This window comes from Phasianus colchicus, chromosome 1 (genome assembly GCF_987193195.1).
Source record: "Phasianus colchicus chromosome 1, bPhaCol1.hap1.1, whole genome shotgun sequence".
Taxonomy (NCBI): domain Eukaryota; kingdom Metazoa; phylum Chordata; class Aves; order Galliformes; family Phasianidae; genus Phasianus; species Phasianus colchicus.
In genome coordinates this window covers 193,947,195-193,966,576 of record NC_143436.1, presented here as the reverse complement: position 1 = coordinate 193,966,576, position 19,382 = coordinate 193,947,195, and the positions used below count along the sequence as shown (strand labels likewise).

Sequence of the window (19,382 nt, the reverse complement as noted above, 5' to 3'; positions counted from 1 at the left end):
CTTCACAGAAGCCCTCTGTGGTGTCTGTGCAAATAAGATGCACAAGGAGCATCTTTCATGATCGTGATGCAAAAAGAAGCTGAGTTGCTTAACAGGAAAACCAGTGCTGGGCTGAGCAACTCTGAAACGTTCTCTTGGATGAAGAGAGAACACCACTATCTATAGAGACTGGCAAGAGAAGAGGAGAGGAGATATTCTGGGCAGCATGGAAAGAAACAAAAATCTTTCAGTTCTTTAGCACAAAGAGAACTGAAAAAATATGAGTTGCAGAAGTTATTGGAAATATTTAAAAACCCAAATTGTTTTTCTGTCAAACAATATTTTTATAAAAAGGGATCTGTTATGCGGAGAGGTGCTGGATTCTTTGTCCCTGGAGACATTCGTGGACCAACTGGATGGGGCTGTGAGCATTTGATCAAACTGGAGATGTCCCTGTTCATTGCAATGGAGTTGGATTGGATGGCCTTTAAAGGTCCCTTCCAACTCAAATGATTTTATGATTCTATGAAAATATGAGGGAAGACAGAGCAAGCACCAAAGACGAAACAAAGGAGCCAGCAAACCAACTCATCAGGTGCATGCTGGAAAGAGGATGTCCTGGTAGAAAGACGATCCTGTCTAGGTAAGCAGAAGTGAAAGGACAATAAATTCGATGCCAGTCTCATGCAGGAGTGAAAGGGCAGCTAGGGAACAGAACAAAGGAAATTTAAGTTCATGCTCTTTGGATGACATTATATTAATTCAGAAGGTATTGAGTTGGGGAAAAAAAAAGATATACAAAATAGGAATCCTCTTCCCAAAAGCCCTCCCTCCTCCAGTTCATTTTGAAATTAAAATACTCACATTACAAATTTGTTCTTCAGCATTTGTTCCAACCTGCCCTTGTTCAAAACAAGAAAAACAAAATGGTAAAGCTACTCCTAAGGGTTCACAGGTCCAGAATAAAGACAGAAAAGTTACCCCCCCCCCAAGTTCCCATTTGTAGATCTGTGTTGTGCTCTAAATGTATGTCAAAATCCACTTCGTGTCATTCTGTACTAAAAGGTGATGTGACAGCTAAAGCTCTACCACAAATGTCAACACCTACAGAAAGTTGATTCCTCTCTCTCTTGGTCTGAAAAATAACTTAAGCTCAGGCTGATTCCTAAGGTTTTAAACCGAGACAGGGGAGGTTTAGGTTAGATATTAGGAGGAAGATTTTCATAAAGAGGATGGTGAAGCACAGGAACAGGTTGCCCAAGGAGGTTGTGGATGCCCCATCCCTGAATGCATTCAAGGCCAGGCTGGATGTGGCTCTGGGCAGCCTGGTCTGGTGGTTGGTGACCCTGCACATAGCAGGGGGGTTGAAACTAGATGATCATTGTGGTCATTTTCAACCCAGGCCATTCTATGATTCTATGATTAACAGGAGAACACAGTAAAAAGAAAATCAAGCCTCTCTATTATCAAGAGCCCCCCAGATGCATAGAAGTGTTGCAGCTCTTTCCTGCCACATTTATTACCTTCTGTGCAGGAGCTACATATTTATGAAAAAGCTCAACATCACGAGGGCATTTGGAGAACACAGTGCTTGTTGCTGTCTTGAAAAGATGTTCCATAACCTAGCAGAGAAAACAGAAGCGCATGAAAAATTAACACTGCTTAGATGTCTCAGACTATAAATAAAACACAGTACACATCAACCAAAGGGTACAAAAGGAGCTTCTGTGCTTTTGCATGGTCAGACTGCATAAGAGAGTACCAGCTTGCTAATACTCCTAATTAGCAGGATTGCTCACCGGCTGAAGCGGATTAGAACCTGCTTTTCTGCTACAGGTTTCGGGTCTCAGTGTCTGCTGATGGCCTTAACATCTTCAGTCAACTATTTCCAGTGAAAAAAGAAAACAAACCCTAAAATATACAACGAGCAGTCCAGGTCAGCCACAAATGAACACAATACAACCATTTGTGGTGACTGGTCTCAGATAAATCACCAGTGAGATGCCTTTCCTGTAATGAGCAATTCTGTCCTTCTGCTTTATTGCCACAACAGACAGAACTAAAGGAGAAGAGAATAAATGCACACTGTGTAGAACCAGGCTATTCAACAAATTCCAGTTAGAAAGACCCAGAACAGTAACTCAAAGAGAACATGTATGGAGATGAGCAGTGAGCTAAAGCTAGGTACACATCAATTCAGAGATGCTTGAGAAACAAAAAAACGACCTGCTTTAATTCCCCTAAACTAGTGTGAATTATCTAAACAACGCTGGCATCCAGTTTGGATATACTTACCCATTAAAAAGGGCTTCACCTACAAGAAATTAAACGAAACAAATGCCATTTTGATTCTCAACAAAAAAAGCTCCCACACTGGATTTCAGTCTTTTTCATCAACCTGCTGTAAGAGTCATTTTCATGCTTGGTTAAGCAAAGCAGTCTATCCAGAATACTGGACAGTAAGATTTCCCATAACTACTTGTAGCCCTATGCCTCACAAAGCAGGGATACCTGTAGAGAACTGACACTCCCAACTTTTCTTGAAAATCACTTTCCTTATTCTCATCTTTGTAACCAACAGAGCAATGCATCTGGGCTGCATTTCATCAGCCTGAGATGAGACTAAGGGTTTTTTTTTTTTTGCAACAAAAAGCACTTTTGAAAGTCCTGGCACATCTCTGTGTTTTCTGTAAGCATAACAAACTGTTTCATTAACTGCAGAGCTAACGAAGGCAAAGAATCCACCAATGATACCCAGATGAACAGTGGGCTCTCGACACTGCTAAGCCCAGGGGAGGCAAAATGTGAAAAATGAACCTTACTGTCAGCAGGTCTGAGGAAGAAGCAAGTCACTGCCCCATAAGGAACCTTGTACTGGGCAAGAGGAACAAAACGCAGGGAGAAGAAGCTTGGCTACTGAAATAGCTAAGATTAGCTTTTAGGCATTTTGTTCAGACTTTCATGTTTGATCACCTGTTCTAAACTGCTTGAAACGCTGACTGATGAACAGCCTCTGCATCCCACCTGCCAGGAGAAGCTTGTTTAACAGACCATCTTCACTCCTTCAGAACCTTCATACTCTGCATCAATCAGAGCTCTATGCTAAAAAAGGAAGATCCAAATAAAGGCACAGCATTATCATATGCAGATAAACAATTTTACCCCTACTAGTACTCAAACGCAGAGGAAATGAAAAGCCAGCATTCCTGCTGCTGAGTGGCAAATAACCAAACAGGCAGCTTTGAACTTTCTTCAAAGTAGCTAGAAAAAGGCTTATGCAAATGAAATTAGAGAAGTTCTTGGCAATTCATCTGGTTTCACCGAGGCAGAGACGAAGGGATTTTACATTAAGCTTCCTCTTTCTAGAAAATGAAAGTATCATCTGTTTTTAGAAAAGCATGTTGTTTAATTAGCACTTTTTTTCCTCGCTGTGCGATAAAGTAACAATTAGGTTCCCACAGCATTCAACATAAGCTGCTTCCTCTTGTGGAAAAAAGATGTGGGTGGTATGGGAAAAACAATCTGAGAAATATTTCCAGGTTTGAGCATGAGGTTTTATCCTGCCAAAGACGACAGACACGTGGGTCATGCATTGGCTTTCTCACCACTCTTATTTATGCCAAATGTGTACCAGGCACAAACAGTGAACGAGAGAAATAAAGGCAAAAAAAGCTCCAATGCAGAAGTTATGGCTTTAAGCAGATAATATAATGCAGGACTAGAAAGCAGGATGCATGAAAAGTGAGTGGAGAACCGTAGCCACTGGCTTGCTAGTTGAGGGAGCATGAGCTGGAGGGATAGATCAAGTGACTGTGTGTGAATATATCCTGAATTAAGCATGTTTGATAGGAGGCTTATACATGAAAAACACCAGAGGACTCACAGATGGCCATCTGTCTTAGAGGTGGGACTCTTGATTTCAGAAGCCTGTTAGTTTGCTTGCTTCATAAGAAAAATACAGGAAATGTGCTGGTAGAAGTGTAGGTGAGGTAAAATTTTTCCCTTCTCTCACCTCTCTCCACTTTTCCTCTTAATCCTCACCTTTCAAAGAAGTTCAGCAGCATCAGTCCTGACCTATCCCAGTGCTGTTGTGGAACTTAACAACCATCTCTGATTTTTATTAGGTCATGCAACCATACTACCAGAAAATCACAGTAGCTACCAGTAGGATTTTTGCTTCCACATTTTCCCAGGCCATGAGTGTTGATGCAACGTAGATCACAGTAAATGTACATACCAAACATTTCTCAACCTGATCATTATTTGTTGCCCTCATGCATGCTCTCACACACACCACATGCATGTACATATACACACACACACAGGGCAGACTCACAGCTGATCTTGCTATGAAGACTCTTCTCTCTATATTCTGAACAGCTCAAGACCTAAATTTCTGTAGGCTGAAAATCACTCCTCACTGGTGAAAAAAAAGCTCCACCTGTGCTCAGTGCACGTTTGTTGCAAAGGCAGGATATACCTGTACTGCCCTCACCAGTCTTGAAAAATCATCACTTTGGAAAGCAAGTTGAACTTCAGTAGCAAAGAAAGCGTTTATGAGGACTGTAGCAGCTTGCAAGGGATATCCTCTTCACATCTGCTATGATATACTGATAATTTTTTAACCCATTAGTTCTCCAAAAAAGTTTGTAGAAGAGAAGCATTAGAAATGTGAGATCGCTCACTTCAGTTAGGAACTGTATCATTTAAGAAGATCCTGCACGCAGCTCCAAGTGAGCCTTCTTGCCCACTGTTCATAATTATACGGTCATGTACTGGTTTTCTTAGACTAGACCCACTCTGGAGAGATGCTGTTGTTATGGAAGGAAGGAGACTTGTCTGTTGGACCACTGCTTCTCTGGCCATAGAACTTAAACAGTAACTGCTGATGGAACCCAGGGAACAGAAAAAGGTTCAGCTATGACAGCTGGATGCCACTTTAGAAAGGGAAACTACCACCCTGAAGATACAGCCTCCAACTGGAGCCCAAAATCAGTGCTACTACTGATTTCATTTTGTGCCTGAATTCCTTTCTATAAAAGGGAGATAACAATACTTCATGTCACTGGGCTGTAGCAATGAATGCTTTGATGAAGTACGTAACCAGAGAAAAATGGTATTTCTGCACCCAGAACAGAGCACAAATACTGTGTTAAATTATATCTTCCATCTTATGCAGTAAGAGACAGTGGTTCTAAGATCCAATTTTATAACATCCAATTTTATTAAGACTATCACTATGCACAGACTTTCCAAAGTGTCCTCAAAAAATCTTCCTCCTGGCATTTCCTATCTTTACAGTCTAATTAATGTTATTTTAGCATGGTTTTGTATGCACGTTTGATATAATTCAATGATGATGACATCACATGAGCTCTTTGAGGCTCCATGAGTTAAACTGGGACCCTTCAAAATCCACTTTACTGTCAAGGCAGCTGAAAGGAAAAACAGAAACGTACAGACATGATGGAAGCAGCACTGAAGAGAATGGGAAGAGATGGTAGCAGGCGTCCCAGAGCACAGATAAGAATGGAGATCTTGGATTTCTCATTTGGGAACTGGAAAAGAGATGACTGGTGAGACCAGACACTTCAATACAAGCTGGACCACTTCCATCTTCTAACTTGACCCTCTAACTCTTGTTCTCTCTCAGTCACTTTGGAGGAGGAGTGCCTTGGGGCAGTTTGACTCAACCTCTTGATTAGTCTCTTTTGGGAAGAGACCACAAAGGCCTCTCCATAGAAACTCTTACATAGAGCCAGTACACTGAATTGTAATAGTATCACCCAGCCACTCAGCACACAGTGTGGCACCAAACACTGAGCATAGTGGGACTTTCCACAAAAAGTATTGTGAAACCAGTATTACAAGAGTTTAAGCTTCTTTGGAGCACTAACACACATCTTGGCACAAACCAGAAATTTAGACTGTGTGATCAAGGCACTTAAGACTTCATAAGAACTGGGTTACTAATTTAGGAATAACTGAGCATTGCTCTGTGCAATTACAGTGGGGAAAAAAGGCCTTTTCTCACAAGTACACGAGCCTTTGTTATTAAATATTGTTCTTCCTTTTATTTCATAAAGAGAGCTGCTTTTCTTTGGGAGCAAAAATCTGAAGCCTCATCAGAGAATGGTAAACACGCATTTCTTTGTAGCGAGGTTCTTCCGTACCTTTTAATGGTGTATAAGCAAATACTTCATGTCCCTGAAGAAGCTGAGCATTCCCAGCACCCTAACTTGCTAAAGTTAGAGGTATTCATTCCAAATCTTGAATGCCAATTTCAAAATTTATCTATTTATCTAAGGATAAAGTTCAGATGCTAACTCTTGTCAATAGCCCCCAAGGCTTTCAACTGAGTGTTCTGCACCAAAGAACTTGCAGATGATGACAAACAGCCAAACTGCCCAGTGAGCAAATATGTGACAGAACACTGAATTTAGGTCACTTAAATGGGGAAAAAGAAATTTAACTTAGACTTTAGAGCAGCTGTCTTTTCTTTTTTGTTTGTTTTAGTGTGGGTGTTTTTTTCTTAAAGAGATTGCCCAATGATCTAAAAATAAACAAAACAGGAACTCCATTTCTGCAAGTGAGAACTTCACTAAAGTAAGCACATGTTGCAATGTAGACTTGCTGTGGGGAATGCAAAACCATTACTGTCAGGAGAATTTCTGGTATAAGAAAGGATGATTCTCATAGACTTTGGGGCAAGAGAAAAAGGAGAGAACAAGCTGAGACTTTGTAAGATGTTTAGCACAATAAAAAATAAGGGAGGAATTCTTTTTCTACAAAGTGAAGGTCCTACGCATTCCAGGATAGTTCTCAAATCTAATTATCTGAAGCCTACGAACTGGCCAGATATAGTTATGAAGCCAAGAAATTAGAGTTCTCACTGCAACAGTACATGTTCATGCTGTGTTCAAAGGCTTAAAGACCACTTTGCAGAAGAACTTGCTTATTGTATGACAAAACCAGTGAAGGGTTCAATCAGCACCTAATTACCTTAAGAAATGGAAAGGCTGAAGGAACAGGGCTTGTTTAGTTTGGAGAAGAGAAGGCTCCAGGGAGTCCTCATTGTGACCTTCCAATAATTGAAGGGAGCATATAAACAGGAAGGGATACGACTGCTTACAAGGGTGGATAGTGATAGGACAAGGGGAGGTTAGGTAAGATATTAGGAGGAGGATTTTAACACAGAGGGTGGTGAAGCACTGGAACAGGTTGCTCAAGGAGGCTGTGGATGCCCTATCCCTAGAAGCATTCAAGGCCAGGCTGGATGTGGCTCTGGGCAGCCTGGTCTGGTGGTTGGTGAACCTGCATATAGCAGGGGGGGTTGGAACTGGATGATCACTGTGGTCCTTTTCAACCCAGACCATTCTATGATTCTGTGATTCTAAGGTGGAAACAGACAAGAGAAAAGAAAGAATGAGTTGTTATTAAAGGAGCACAGAGATTCCCAGTGGGTCATTCTGCACAGCCCAGTGCCACCCAGACATACAAGATGAAGCAGCAGCACAGTTCTGTACAGTACAGGACAGAACCACAGAATGGCTTGGGTTGGAAGGGTCCTTAATGAACACCCAGTTCCAATCTCTTCCTGTCAGCAGAGCTGGCACACTCTAAAACAGGCTGGCCTTGAGCACCTCCAGGGATGGGGCACCCCCAGCAATCTGGGCAGCCTGAGCCAGGGCATCACCACACTCTGTGTAAAGAATTTCCTCTTTACATCTAACCTAAATCTCTCCTCTTTTAGTTTAAAACCGTTCCCCCTTGTCACTATCAGAACATTTAAAAGGTCAGTCTCCCTGCTGTTAATGAGCTCCCTGTAAGTACTGGAAGGCCACAACAAGGTCTCCCAGGAGCCTTCTCTTCTCCAGAATGGAATAGTTTTGTTTTGCTGTTAGGCCAGACTGACTCTGAAGACTGCACATGATTCAGCTGAAAAAAACATGACTTGGATGTTACTTCATGCATGTATAACCAGGGCCTCAAGCTTTTTGAAAATATCATTTTTATTATTATATTATTAAGGTTATTTCCTCAACAGCCTTCCAAAGAACTCATCTGCTATATGAGAGCATATGCGGATATTTGCTCACAAGTCCTATTGAGTACAAAACGGCTCATATGCTGAAAGTAGTAAGATGCATAAGCATCCATCATGTGATTAAGAGATCTAACCTGGAATATATAAAGCTAGCTGACTGTAGGGATTTCAATCTTCACTAAAGTCTCAGTGAGTAATGTAAGTCAGCAGTTGTTGTTTCTACATTTGATTTCAATGTAGTTTTCAAGGAACTCTTTTCAAAGAGCATAATGAGGGGCCCAGTACGTAAATACTGCTCAGATTCACTGGAGAGATGCAGAAGGCTTTGAAGAGGAGAGTGCCACTTTTATTAGCACCAGTCACATGCATTTATCCATCTTCTGGCTGTACGCAGCCTCCCATTCAGAGGAAATTTCTGCTTTTCCCTCTGTTCTTTCTTATACCTTCCCTTCCCAATCCCCTTGGTGGCCCCACCTCTGCTGATCAAACCCTGAACCTTGGGATGTGCCTGTGCAACCCCTCCTTGGCTCACACATGGAGAGAGAAGCTGTGACCTCAAGATGAGGGCAGGAAGCACAGCTGAGGGAGGAGGTGGAAGTTTGGACACTGGTTCTGCATGAACACTTGAAGGTGCCTACCTGCATGATGTCTTGGAGGCTTTCAGTAAAGGACAGCTCGGCTTCCACCATGTAGAACTCTGCCAGGTGCCGGCGACTCTGTGAGTTCTCAGCTCGAAATGTGGGGCCAAAGGTGAACACACGGGTAAAGGCCCTGAAAGGCAAGGACCAGGTAGGTCAGGCCCAACAAAACAAGCAAAGAAAATCCTATTCACAAGCTCGCTTTTCTTGCAGGATCTAGAAATACTCATGTTTCCATTTTACCTTTGACCAGCTTAATGATGCAACTGTGTACGTTGCAGCTACATTCCTTCAGTGTGGTGGGAAGAGGGGTTATTCACAGCCCTACGACTAAGTGAGGTTGCATAAACCCTGTGCAGTTTTCACTGAACAACATTTACACCCACGGTCCATTCTGCAGTACCAGGTGAAGGGAGAAGCACGAGGACACCAGCCACGCTCCCCTCATCCATACCTCTTCACAGTGCAAGATCTGACATCTCTAGGTGCTATGACATCCCCAAACATGGCAGAGAAGAGAAAGTCCTGCTGCTGATGTTATAGGACTGGTGTTAGCAGGATGAATGTATGCTCTACAGCTCGCAGTCTTCTCTAGTGGCAAGATCAAACTTCATCACTGAAAGGCCCTTCAAGAGAATGGATTGAGCTCCTTCCAACCAGCTGAGAACGGTTCAGCTAAACGCAGTTCCTACAGAACACATCTGGGATAGCATCTTACACTCAAGTAATCAGTGCATTTCCTATTATGAAGTTTTTCCTCCAGCAACCTTCTGGAAAGCCTAAGTGTCTCCCATCCAGTCACGTTGAGTAGCATGACAAAGGATACAAAGGCCTTTTTGATGATCCCTTCCTAAAAATTCTTTGTAACAAAGAGCAACGCTCCTTTCAAATCTTACTTTAACTGTGGGGAAATTGCATCCAAGGAACATTTTTATACTGCAGGCTACAAGAAGGTGGGCTCCTGGACATCTTCAGCTTCCCAATCAGATCCCATGGCAGCTGTCTTTTCTGCCACACTGAAAAGGAGGCAAACCATGAATGGGAAAGAGACAGAGCTGTTTCAGAAAAAAACATGGACTGGGCAGCAGGTCTCTTCAGTACACGCCTAACTTGTCATTATTTTTAAGAGTTGACAATTTTTAGGGGAAAAAGGACACAATCAGTGGAGATCAGGCACAGTTTAATACCCATGAAAGATGTGTGTTAACTGCAGGGTTTGGCATTTCATTTGCATCTTCTGCAAGCTTTCTGCTCAAAGAGGATGTTTACTAGGGATTTTGCAGAGGTTGATTTTGTGAAATTGAAATTTAAACAAACAAAAAAAAGCTACTGAAAAGTTATATTTTTCCTTTACTTTTTAAGGAGGCATCTGTGTGGCAAACAAAGGCACATGCATGTTTTGGTTCACTCATCTGTTCTCTCATATCACATGACCGATAAAGGTTATGATCAAAAACAGCAGCACTTTCTTTTTCCTTGAGCTGTTAGTTGTATAAACACTAGAAAACAGTTCCTGGCCAAAATTTCAAGTACATAGCCTGCCTGTAGGCTTATTCTCCTCACTGGCTGTGATTTCTCCATTCAAGCAAATACAGTTTGTCTGCTTTCAGAAATCTCAGCTCCTGCTCCTGGGCTCTGACTCCATACATGATCACAACATCTCTGATGCTAACACCAGATTTTGCAGCAAATCTTTTTATCCAGGATCCCTTTCAGCATGCCTCTTTCCCCTCTGCTTGATAGGACGTTATTGTGAACTTCTGCCCTGCCTTGATCATCCTCCTTCAAACTGGCCTTTGCTACACTGTCTATAAAAACCTCAGTGATGTTTGGATAAGCAATATTCCAACACCATTGCTCACCACACTGGTCAGTATTACCTCATCAGTTCCTTGTGCTCTCCATCTGGAGCCATCTGTTGTCTCAGGTTCTAGAGAAATGCATGTTCTTCCTCACACCACCTTTTTTCTTTCCTCTCCACGTTCCTACAGCACCTGGTACAACAAGGTCTTGGATCCAAAGCTTAAAAGTCTCAACTGCTATAGCAATACAAACAACAGACATAAAACAATGACTCACTCGGCCAAAATGGTTTAATGCTTAAGGCTGAACTGGTCAAAAACTTGCTATGGAGCTTCACAGGACACAGAGGTTGGCCTGCAGTGGGAAGCAGGAGCTAGACACACATTTCTCAAGGCACAAATCACTGACATGTAACAGTGCAAGACACTGTAGCAGATTACAGACTCCAGCTACACAGACTACTGTGAGTACTCTGAACTGTCCTTATTTCTTATTTGATAGCAGCCCAAACATGATGTCTAGTTATTTATCTTCCACGGGGCTCACTGACTGCAGGCCATCTGAAAAAATAAAAAATAAGAACAACTACTGTTCCAAAATGTCAATTGTGGTCAAACACTTCACAGCCATACATGGATTCTGCACTGCTAGAATAAGGCCTCTCTGTGCCAGACATTTCGGGGAGGACATGTGCAGAACAGCTCTCACAGAAACTGATTTCAGCCTCTTCTCAGCTCTAGCCACCCTGCTGGGACCAATCTTCTCTAACCAGTACACAGAGTAGCACCTACATGGATAAAAAACATCAGCCCTGAAGCTTCATGGACTATTCAAGGTGCTCAACAACAGCAACAATAAGGATGTAAGACTTTACACAAATGCTGGCTGTACAAATCTGACCTCAAATTGTTCTTCAGCTGCTATTAAGAAACATGTCTGCAGTATCATACTGAGCATGTATAAATACATTAGAAAACAGACACTGGAGCTGGTTCTGCATCAATGTTATGGTACCAAGGGCACTTTGTTCTGTATGCATTTGACACGTAGCACAATGGAGCCTCAGTCCAGGGCTGTGTCTCCTATGCCAATAATTAATCATTTCCATTCCCAAACCTCTCCAAGATTTCCTCCAGAATTTAAAAATAGCTTGAAAATATTGGCTCAGACTCCAAAATGTGCCTAGGTAAAACAAACAAACAAACAAACAACAATCTGTTGAGCCCTGTGCTTTATCCACTACAGGCAGAGCAGTATAACGTCTGGAATGCTCGCTGTCCTTTCATCTGCTACAAAAGCATAGAAGAGAGGCTTTGAAATGATTCCCTTTGCAGCCAACTTCACCCAGAGCTCCAGATCAGAGCTCTCTGGTCAGCAAGTCCGAGTGCATTTATGCAGTTCCCAGGTGCTGCTGGGGTTGAAACCTGAAGGTAGCACAGAGCTGCTTAATTAATTACTCCCCTTCTGGGACAGTATATTCTCTATCCAGTTTCCTGAGCAAGTCTGAGAATTTAAGTAGGAGGCCAAGAGAACACCCACTACATTCCCCAACAAAATCCAGGGCCCCATCCTGCTGAAAGCTGAACATGAAATCCAGCCAAGGGCTCAGATGCCTTCAAGGTGCAGGCTCACAGGAGTCCCTCTGAAAGCAGAAATCACTGCTTGGGTGCACTGCTGGAGCACTGCCCTCCACTGCACTGAAAGACACGTAGGGGAGGCTGCGTTTGTGATCTCTACCTGTAAAATATCCAGGAAGGGAGAAACTTCTTCCTCTCTCAAGCTTACACATTACTAAAACACTATACAGAAGGAGTCTTGTCTCCCATGCAAAGAACTTGACAGCATGCAGAATGAAAACTCATTTCATTCAAACTAGTTGACAATTCATTAGTAAAGCAGTGATAGAAATCAATGGAGAAGTATAAAATATCTGTGCCCAAAGCTGCTTGAAATCGTCCTTTTAATTAAACTCACACAATGTTTATGGGCCTGAGCATCTCTGCCTTTTTGGCAATTTTTACACTGCAATTCAAATATAATTAATTGTGCTGATGGTTCCCAAGCCAGGAATGGATTAAGCTTCTTTTTCTGAGCCAGGACTTCATGCTGTTACTGCAGTAATAAAGACTTATTTGTGCTGTCAAACCAAGGGGATCTAACTCTGAGCAAGGCAATTAATCAAAAAGATGCTATTCCTGCACAGTCAGCTTACAGCCTATGCCAAGGTCACACCACACACTGGTGACACAGCTGGAGACAGAAGCTGGCTGTTGTGACTCAGGGCTAAGCACTAAACCACACCAGCATGCAGCTATTTATTTCTTCAGAGTTCTCATTCTCATCCCAAAATACTACAGGTGCCTGCTTAACCCAAAATACAGCAATTACATACCAGGTCTATGGTCAGGAGTTCAGCTGGAAGGTGATTTGTGCCAATTCTTATCTTTGGCCACAGTCAATGACCCTTCAAAACAATGCATTCCATCTCATAATCTTCCACACAGACCCTTGACATACATTAAAATCTAGATTGCAAGAAAATCTAGAAACAATAGGTTGTATTTGAAGGGTAGAACAGCACATAATATCAGCAGAGGAGGAGAGAGAAGAGCAAGGTGACCGTGAAGATCAGGAGTGCAGCTTTGTCAACTACACCGTCCTCTCCTTTAGAAAGGGAAGAAATCACTAAAGCAAGCTGTTTGATTTAATTCCACTCTGTTCTAGCACGACCATGCTCACTATGAGCATGGAAGACCTGCATGCTTCATCAAAATGAGCAGACAGATCTGCTCTGCTGCCAGGAGCCATCACTTGGCTGCAACACTTGACCCAAGCACAACTGGGATATTCAGGCATGTTGAAATATGTGTTTTGAAAGGCATTGTGGCTCGATACAAGAAGCTATATGTACAGATATGACCATTCAAAAGTAACAATCCAATACCTCCAGGCTCTTGTTTTCAAAGGAGCTGGAAACACTGAGCTCCTAAAGATGCAGGAGAGGTACAGGTGTTCAGCAGTTTGATGAATCCGTGGTTCTGGAACAGTGTTTTACATCTTTGATCTGAGTGGACTATGTTAAAGAGAAACCTAAGAGTTGGACAGAAGTATCTGTTTTTTAACTTCAATGTAAAACTAATATTCCCATTACTGTTGTTTGATGGTTTGGATTTTGTGCATTCAAAATGTTCAAGGTTTTGCTGAAAAATCAACAAGAGGAGACATGCATTTTATCCAGAAAAAGAAGCAGAAAATGTGCCACTTCCACCTGCCTGTGAGGAAAAGCTGCATCTTGACAGGGGCTTTTACAGCAGACCATGAGGCTCAGGCCTGGGCAGCAGAGCTGAGATGCTTAGTGCTCCAGTTCCAATTCATGCTGTGACAAGATGGGACTGTATTTCCTTCTGTAGGCAGTCAAAAATAAACACGCATATTAAAAAAAATTATATTGTCTAAGTTCCCAGACAGGGATTGGGAAGTGCCAGACTTCCACCCCAGCCAGCCAGCAGCAACACAGCAGTTTCCCTTGTTGTGACTTCCAAAGGGCAGAGTCCTACCAGCAGCTCTTCCCCAACCACATCATCTGCTCTGGCTTCAGCAGCAAGGCTCCTCTCCAGGCCACCCATCTCTGCTTGACAAAGATCCAGGCACAAATGAATGAATAGCAATGTGATCCATACTCCCCAGCTATCTGGTAAATCACCCCACACTTTCCTTATGAAGCCTCACTGCACACTTAGGCTTCCTATTGTTAGTTTACAGGTGGCAGGAGAATAGGGGAGACACAAAGCAGTTATTTGGAGCCACACAACCTTTTCTGCTCCAGGCTCAAAGATCTCATCAGCTTGCGCCCTCTGCCCTTTTATGAGTCTCTGTAGTACTTTATTCTCTGTGGATTCTTGTTTTGTTTGAGTTCTGTTATTATTATTTCTAATTTAAGTCAATAAAGCAACTGATTAGCAATGATAACTCGAGAGGGGCTGATGAAAGCCACCAAAGCAGTTCAGCATTTATTCATATAATTTTCCATGCCCTAGATAAAAGAGACCTTCCACAAAGAAGTGATACAAAATGTATCATGCATTTAAATAAAACAAGGTCCAAAGGTCTCTTTCAAAATGTATTCATCCCAATGACTCCAACTCTAAGCAATAAAAATACATTACCACCATGGGAAAAAAAAAAAAAAGAAAGCAACTGTGATAAATCCTTTTTCTTTTAGAGTGGAAAAATCACATGTTCTCCATAAGCTGCAATTTAATAACTTTAAAGAGGATTTTTTTTTTTGTCAGCTTTTTTTCAGATGGACACTGGCTCTCCCATCTCCACAAATATGAATAGCAGCCAAAAACCACAATGGTGGGTGCATCACTGCATAAAGAGTAGCATAGTTGGAGCCCCACCTGAAAGTTCGGGTGAGGCTATTTAAAATCTGCAAGGCCTTGAGATCTACAGTGATAAGTAAATAATTGTTTTAAGTATAGTTTTTAGAAGTTATATTAAATGCAACACACTCCAGTCGACTATAAAATATCCATCTCTGTATATTCTACTTCAGTGCAATGACTGCAAACCTTTGAAGAAATTCAACGTGCACACTGTTGTTGGATTTGTGGACTGATTTTAAGGAAAGCTGAGAAAGCAAAAGGAGATGGAGCTGCTTGCCTTAATGCCTAATACTGGAGCCATTTCCTGGGGCATAAATCCACCCTGGGAAGCAGGAGCTGCTGGAACACTGGGCATATTCAGGCTGGATATTAAGAAAAATCTCTTCTCCAAAAGAGCAGTAATGCACTGGGACAGGCTGTCCATGGAAGTGGTGGTGTCACCATCCCATGAGGTTAAGAACCATGGAGATGTGACAATGAGGGATGTAGTTTAGTGGGTGTGGAGGTGATGGGTTGATGGTTGGACTAGATTATCACAGAATCACCAAGGTTGGAAAAGACCTCCAAGATCATGCAGTCCAACTGTACACCTATCACCAGTATTTCCCCACTAAATTATGCCTCTTAGTACAACATCTAAATATTTCTCGTACACTCCACTGGGGATGGCAATTCTACCACCATCACGGGCAGCCCATTCCAGAAGCTGACCACTCCTTCAGAGAAGAAATTTTTCCTAACATCCAACCTGAATCTCCCCTCTCACAACTTGAGGCCATCCCCTCTCGTCCTATTGCTAGTTACACAGGAGAAGAGGCCGACCTCCATCTCATCACATCCTCATTTCAGGCTTTTTTAGAGAGCAGTAAAGTCACCCCTCAGCCTCCTCTTCCCCAGACCGAACAACTCCAGTTGCCTCAGCTGCTCCCCACAACACTTGTGCTCCAGACCCCCCAAGGCTCCATTGATGTCCTTCTTGTAGTGAGGGGCCCAAAACAGAACACAGCACTTGCATGGCCTCACCAGAGCTGAGCACAGAAGGGCAATCACTTCCCTGCTCCTGCTGGCAACACTAATTCTAAGTCCAGATGCCACTGGCTTTTTTGGCCACCTGGGCATGATGCTGGCTCATGTTCAGCCATGGGTCAACCAGTACTCCCAGGTCTGTTTATTCCTCCCAATTTCCCAGCCACTCTGCCACATACCTATAACTTTGCCTAGGTTGTTGTAGCCAAAGAACAGGACCCACCACTTGGTTTTGTCAAAGCTCATCCCATTGGTCTCAGCCTAGCGATCCAGTCTGCCCAGGTCCCTCTGTATGGTCTTCCTACCCCGAGGCAGATTGACATGTCCTGCCAACTTGGTGCCATTTGCAAACCTACTGAGGGTGCACTCAATGCCCTCATCCAGGTCATCAGTAAAGATACTGAACAGAACAGGTCACAATACCAACCCCTCGGGAACACCACTCGTGATCAGTTGCCAACTGGATTTAACTCCATTCACCACCACTCTCTCTGCCAGCCAGTTCTTTTATCTGTCCAAGTCATGGCCAGCCAGCTTCTCCAGGAGAATACTATGGGAGACTTAGAATTAACTCAAAATCATCAAGATTGGAAAAGACCACTATGTTTATGCCCTTCAAAGCAATCAAGTTTGCCAGATCAGCAACTGTGCATCAGGTAAGCTGCAGCACAGAGCACCCGCAGCTTCTTGCTTGCCTCTCTCACAAAGAACAAGTTTATGGAAACCACCATGAATGTGGCTATAATGGGACATGGAGATGGCTGTAATAGCCTTATCACAACTCACAAAGCCACAGCTCCTTCCCCTCTTCAGACATGAAGGTTTGGCTTGGCACACTGGAAGCTGCATGAGGCCCTAGATACATCTGGATGTTTGGATCTGCTGACCTGGATCCTGAAGCATCTACTAGTGCTTTGAACAGGGATGACAAGATGTTCAGAGAGGGTAATGGATTCAGGAGAGATACAGAATAGCTTACCTTTGCTTAGCTAGGAGGACCTGGAATTTTGAATGATAATACTTTTCACCAGATCAACATAAAACCTGTTCTGACCCTACCTGCACATGTTTTACAGCCACATGAGAAAGTAAAGAGCACAGTCCAAGACACTGCTGGGACTATGCTCAGCCCTACATGTGTGGATGGCTACAGCCTACTGTCAGCACATTCTCTCTGCTTCCTCTCCCAAAAATGTGGAGATGTGGAGATGTAGAAAGGACCAAGGAGGTATCTATTAAAGCCCCAAGCAGCCCCAGGCACTCTACAGAGATTTTGCACTGGGCTTCCCAGTGATACAAAGTCATTAACAGTCACTGCATCAGTCATGTATCAGACTGAAGCATGCAGTAATTGATTAAAACCAGACATGTCACAGTTGCTTTTTATAGCTCAAATTAAGTGGCAGCTTAATTAATGGAAGTTAGCGTGCTAATTATAAGAGTCTGTGTTGTGAGTCAGACTCAACTGTTGCACAAGAAATGTCAGAGATTTTTTTAGGGATCCAATATAAATAATTACACTTGTATTTGTTAATTTTTAGCAAGAGGAATGCTATACAACCGGACATCATTTTTGCAGCTGCATCTGAAAGTATTTGAAATAGTACAATGTAGAGCAAATATTTGCTTGAGGTCAATGCAATTTTTTCCATAATTATCAAGTCATTTCAGAATCAAATTTTAAGGCTGCATTTGCCAGACTGCCAAAAGAAAAGCCACTTTTACAGAAGAAGGTCTCACATGCATCTTTTTGCAGCTCTGCAATATCTTCTTGAACATCAATCCAAACGGACAGCTCTCTTTCACCTCTGCTTTGAAAACCAGTGAAATGGTGACATTTTTCAAATGAAATCTGTGCAATCTTCTGAAACCAACAGGAAATTCATGCTTTCAGCTCTCTGCAAACTCAGGTAGACACAGTTAATATGGTCTGAATGATAGAGATTTTTTTAGAGTCTCAGTAAAACCAGAAAAGCCAGTTGCAGGATTGCAGATAATATCTGGAATTAGAAGGAAACCAGTAAAATCCACAATTGCTTAGAAACTAAGAGGATGTGCTTAAGGAGATGAGAGCAAAATTAATTATGTTTCAACTAAACCAAGTTTGATAATTAGACATTAACAGGCAGATGCCAGTGCAAAAGGCTGAGAATGTAGTTTAGGCAGAAAAATACAAGTGCTAGGGAGAGATGCTGAACTAGAGATGGTTCATTCAGATGGTTCTGTGCATGAGATCAGCAAAGACAGAAATGGGAAAGAAGTCAAGAATAAACTTAGAATGACAGACCAATTCAAGCTGGCAGGGATCTGGAGAGGTTGCTAGTCCAACCTCCTGCTCAAAGCAGGGTCAGCAAGAAGATCAGACCAGGGTTATCTGGGATTTCTCCAGCTCTGTCTTGGAAAATCTCTGAGGATGTAAACTGCACAACCTCCCTCTGATGCTTGACCGATCTCATCATGAATTTTTTCCCCTACAAACATTCAGAAGTTTTCACTGCTTCTTATGACCATTTTCTCCTGCTCTCCTCACTCACCATTGCAAAGATTCTGTGACTGTCTTCTTGACAACCTCTGTGCAGGTATTAGTAGGGTCCTAGAAGGTTGCACCTAAGCCTTTTGCTTATTTGTAGGGAAAAACGGGATAAATAGGAGATGAGAAACCTACTGAGGGACTGAAGAAAGGGAAGAAGTAGAGCTAGGGAAGGCGAGAAAGGAGAAAAGTTCTTCTGAGATTTAGGAAGGGGGATAGCCTCCAGAATTATCTAGAAGATCAGCTCCAATGAAACTAATGATGCAAAAGGCAGAACAGACAGTGCCTGACATGGAATGAGAGGCCAGGACAGAGCAAAACAATGATGTAAGCTATTAGCAACAAGGCCGAAAAGAGAGGAGCAGGTAGATCTTGTGAGAAGTTCAGATGGGTGAAAGGAGAAATAAATGAGTAAATAAGCCCAGTGAGCTTTACTTCTTGGCAACAGTCGGTTTTGGCTGCCCACAGCATGCCTTTGAATCATCAATTCTCACAGACCCTCCAGTCCAGTTCAAATCCCCAAAAGGGCCTTTATGCTCACAGGAGGGTTGGAGGTTGACGAAATACCACAAGGACCAGTGACTTCACTGCAAACCAGTGACATTTTAAGCCAGATATTGGGGCACACGCAGTCCTACAAACCTCTACCCATAGTGTTTACTGACTCATTTAGGATTTAGAAAACTACAGAGCTGTATTACTGAATAAAGACTTTTTTTGGAGACCTCAGTCAGCCTCTAGATTTATAGCAGCTGACAATGATTCAGACACGCAGAGCAGTCAACCTAGATGCCGTCATTGCAAATGAAATGAGAAGTTGTGCCAACTAGGCCATTCGTGTCACGCTGAGAGACAAGACGAACTCCTCTGACCTTGCTTTCAATAACAAGCACACACAGCTTAGTAGATAGTCAATAAATACAGGAACTCCTCTTTTCTCCTTTTTCTTGAAGGTTCAAAACTCCTAAGTC

At 42.6% G+C, this 19,382-nt stretch overlaps 1 protein-coding gene across 3 annotated transcripts in view; it reads right to left on the bottom strand.

Annotated features, from left to right (window-relative positions):
• NARS2 (asparaginyl-tRNA synthetase 2, mitochondrial) overlaps positions 1–19,382 on the bottom strand; it is a 63,323-nt gene that overhangs the window by 23,400 nt on the left and 20,541 nt on the right. For 2 of the 3 annotated variants that reach the window (XM_090134126.1, XM_031595482.2), the window contains exons 7-9: positions 8,665–8,797; positions 1,503–1,601; positions 844–881 (exon numbers count right to left, since the gene is read on the bottom strand). In XM_090134126.1, coding sequence (XP_089990252.1) covers positions 844–881; positions 1,503–1,601; positions 8,665–8,797 — 270 coding nt within the window. The remainder of the gene's footprint in view (positions 1–843; positions 882–1,502; positions 1,602–8,664; positions 8,798–19,382) is intronic. The other variant, XM_090134128.1, reaches the window with a different exon arrangement.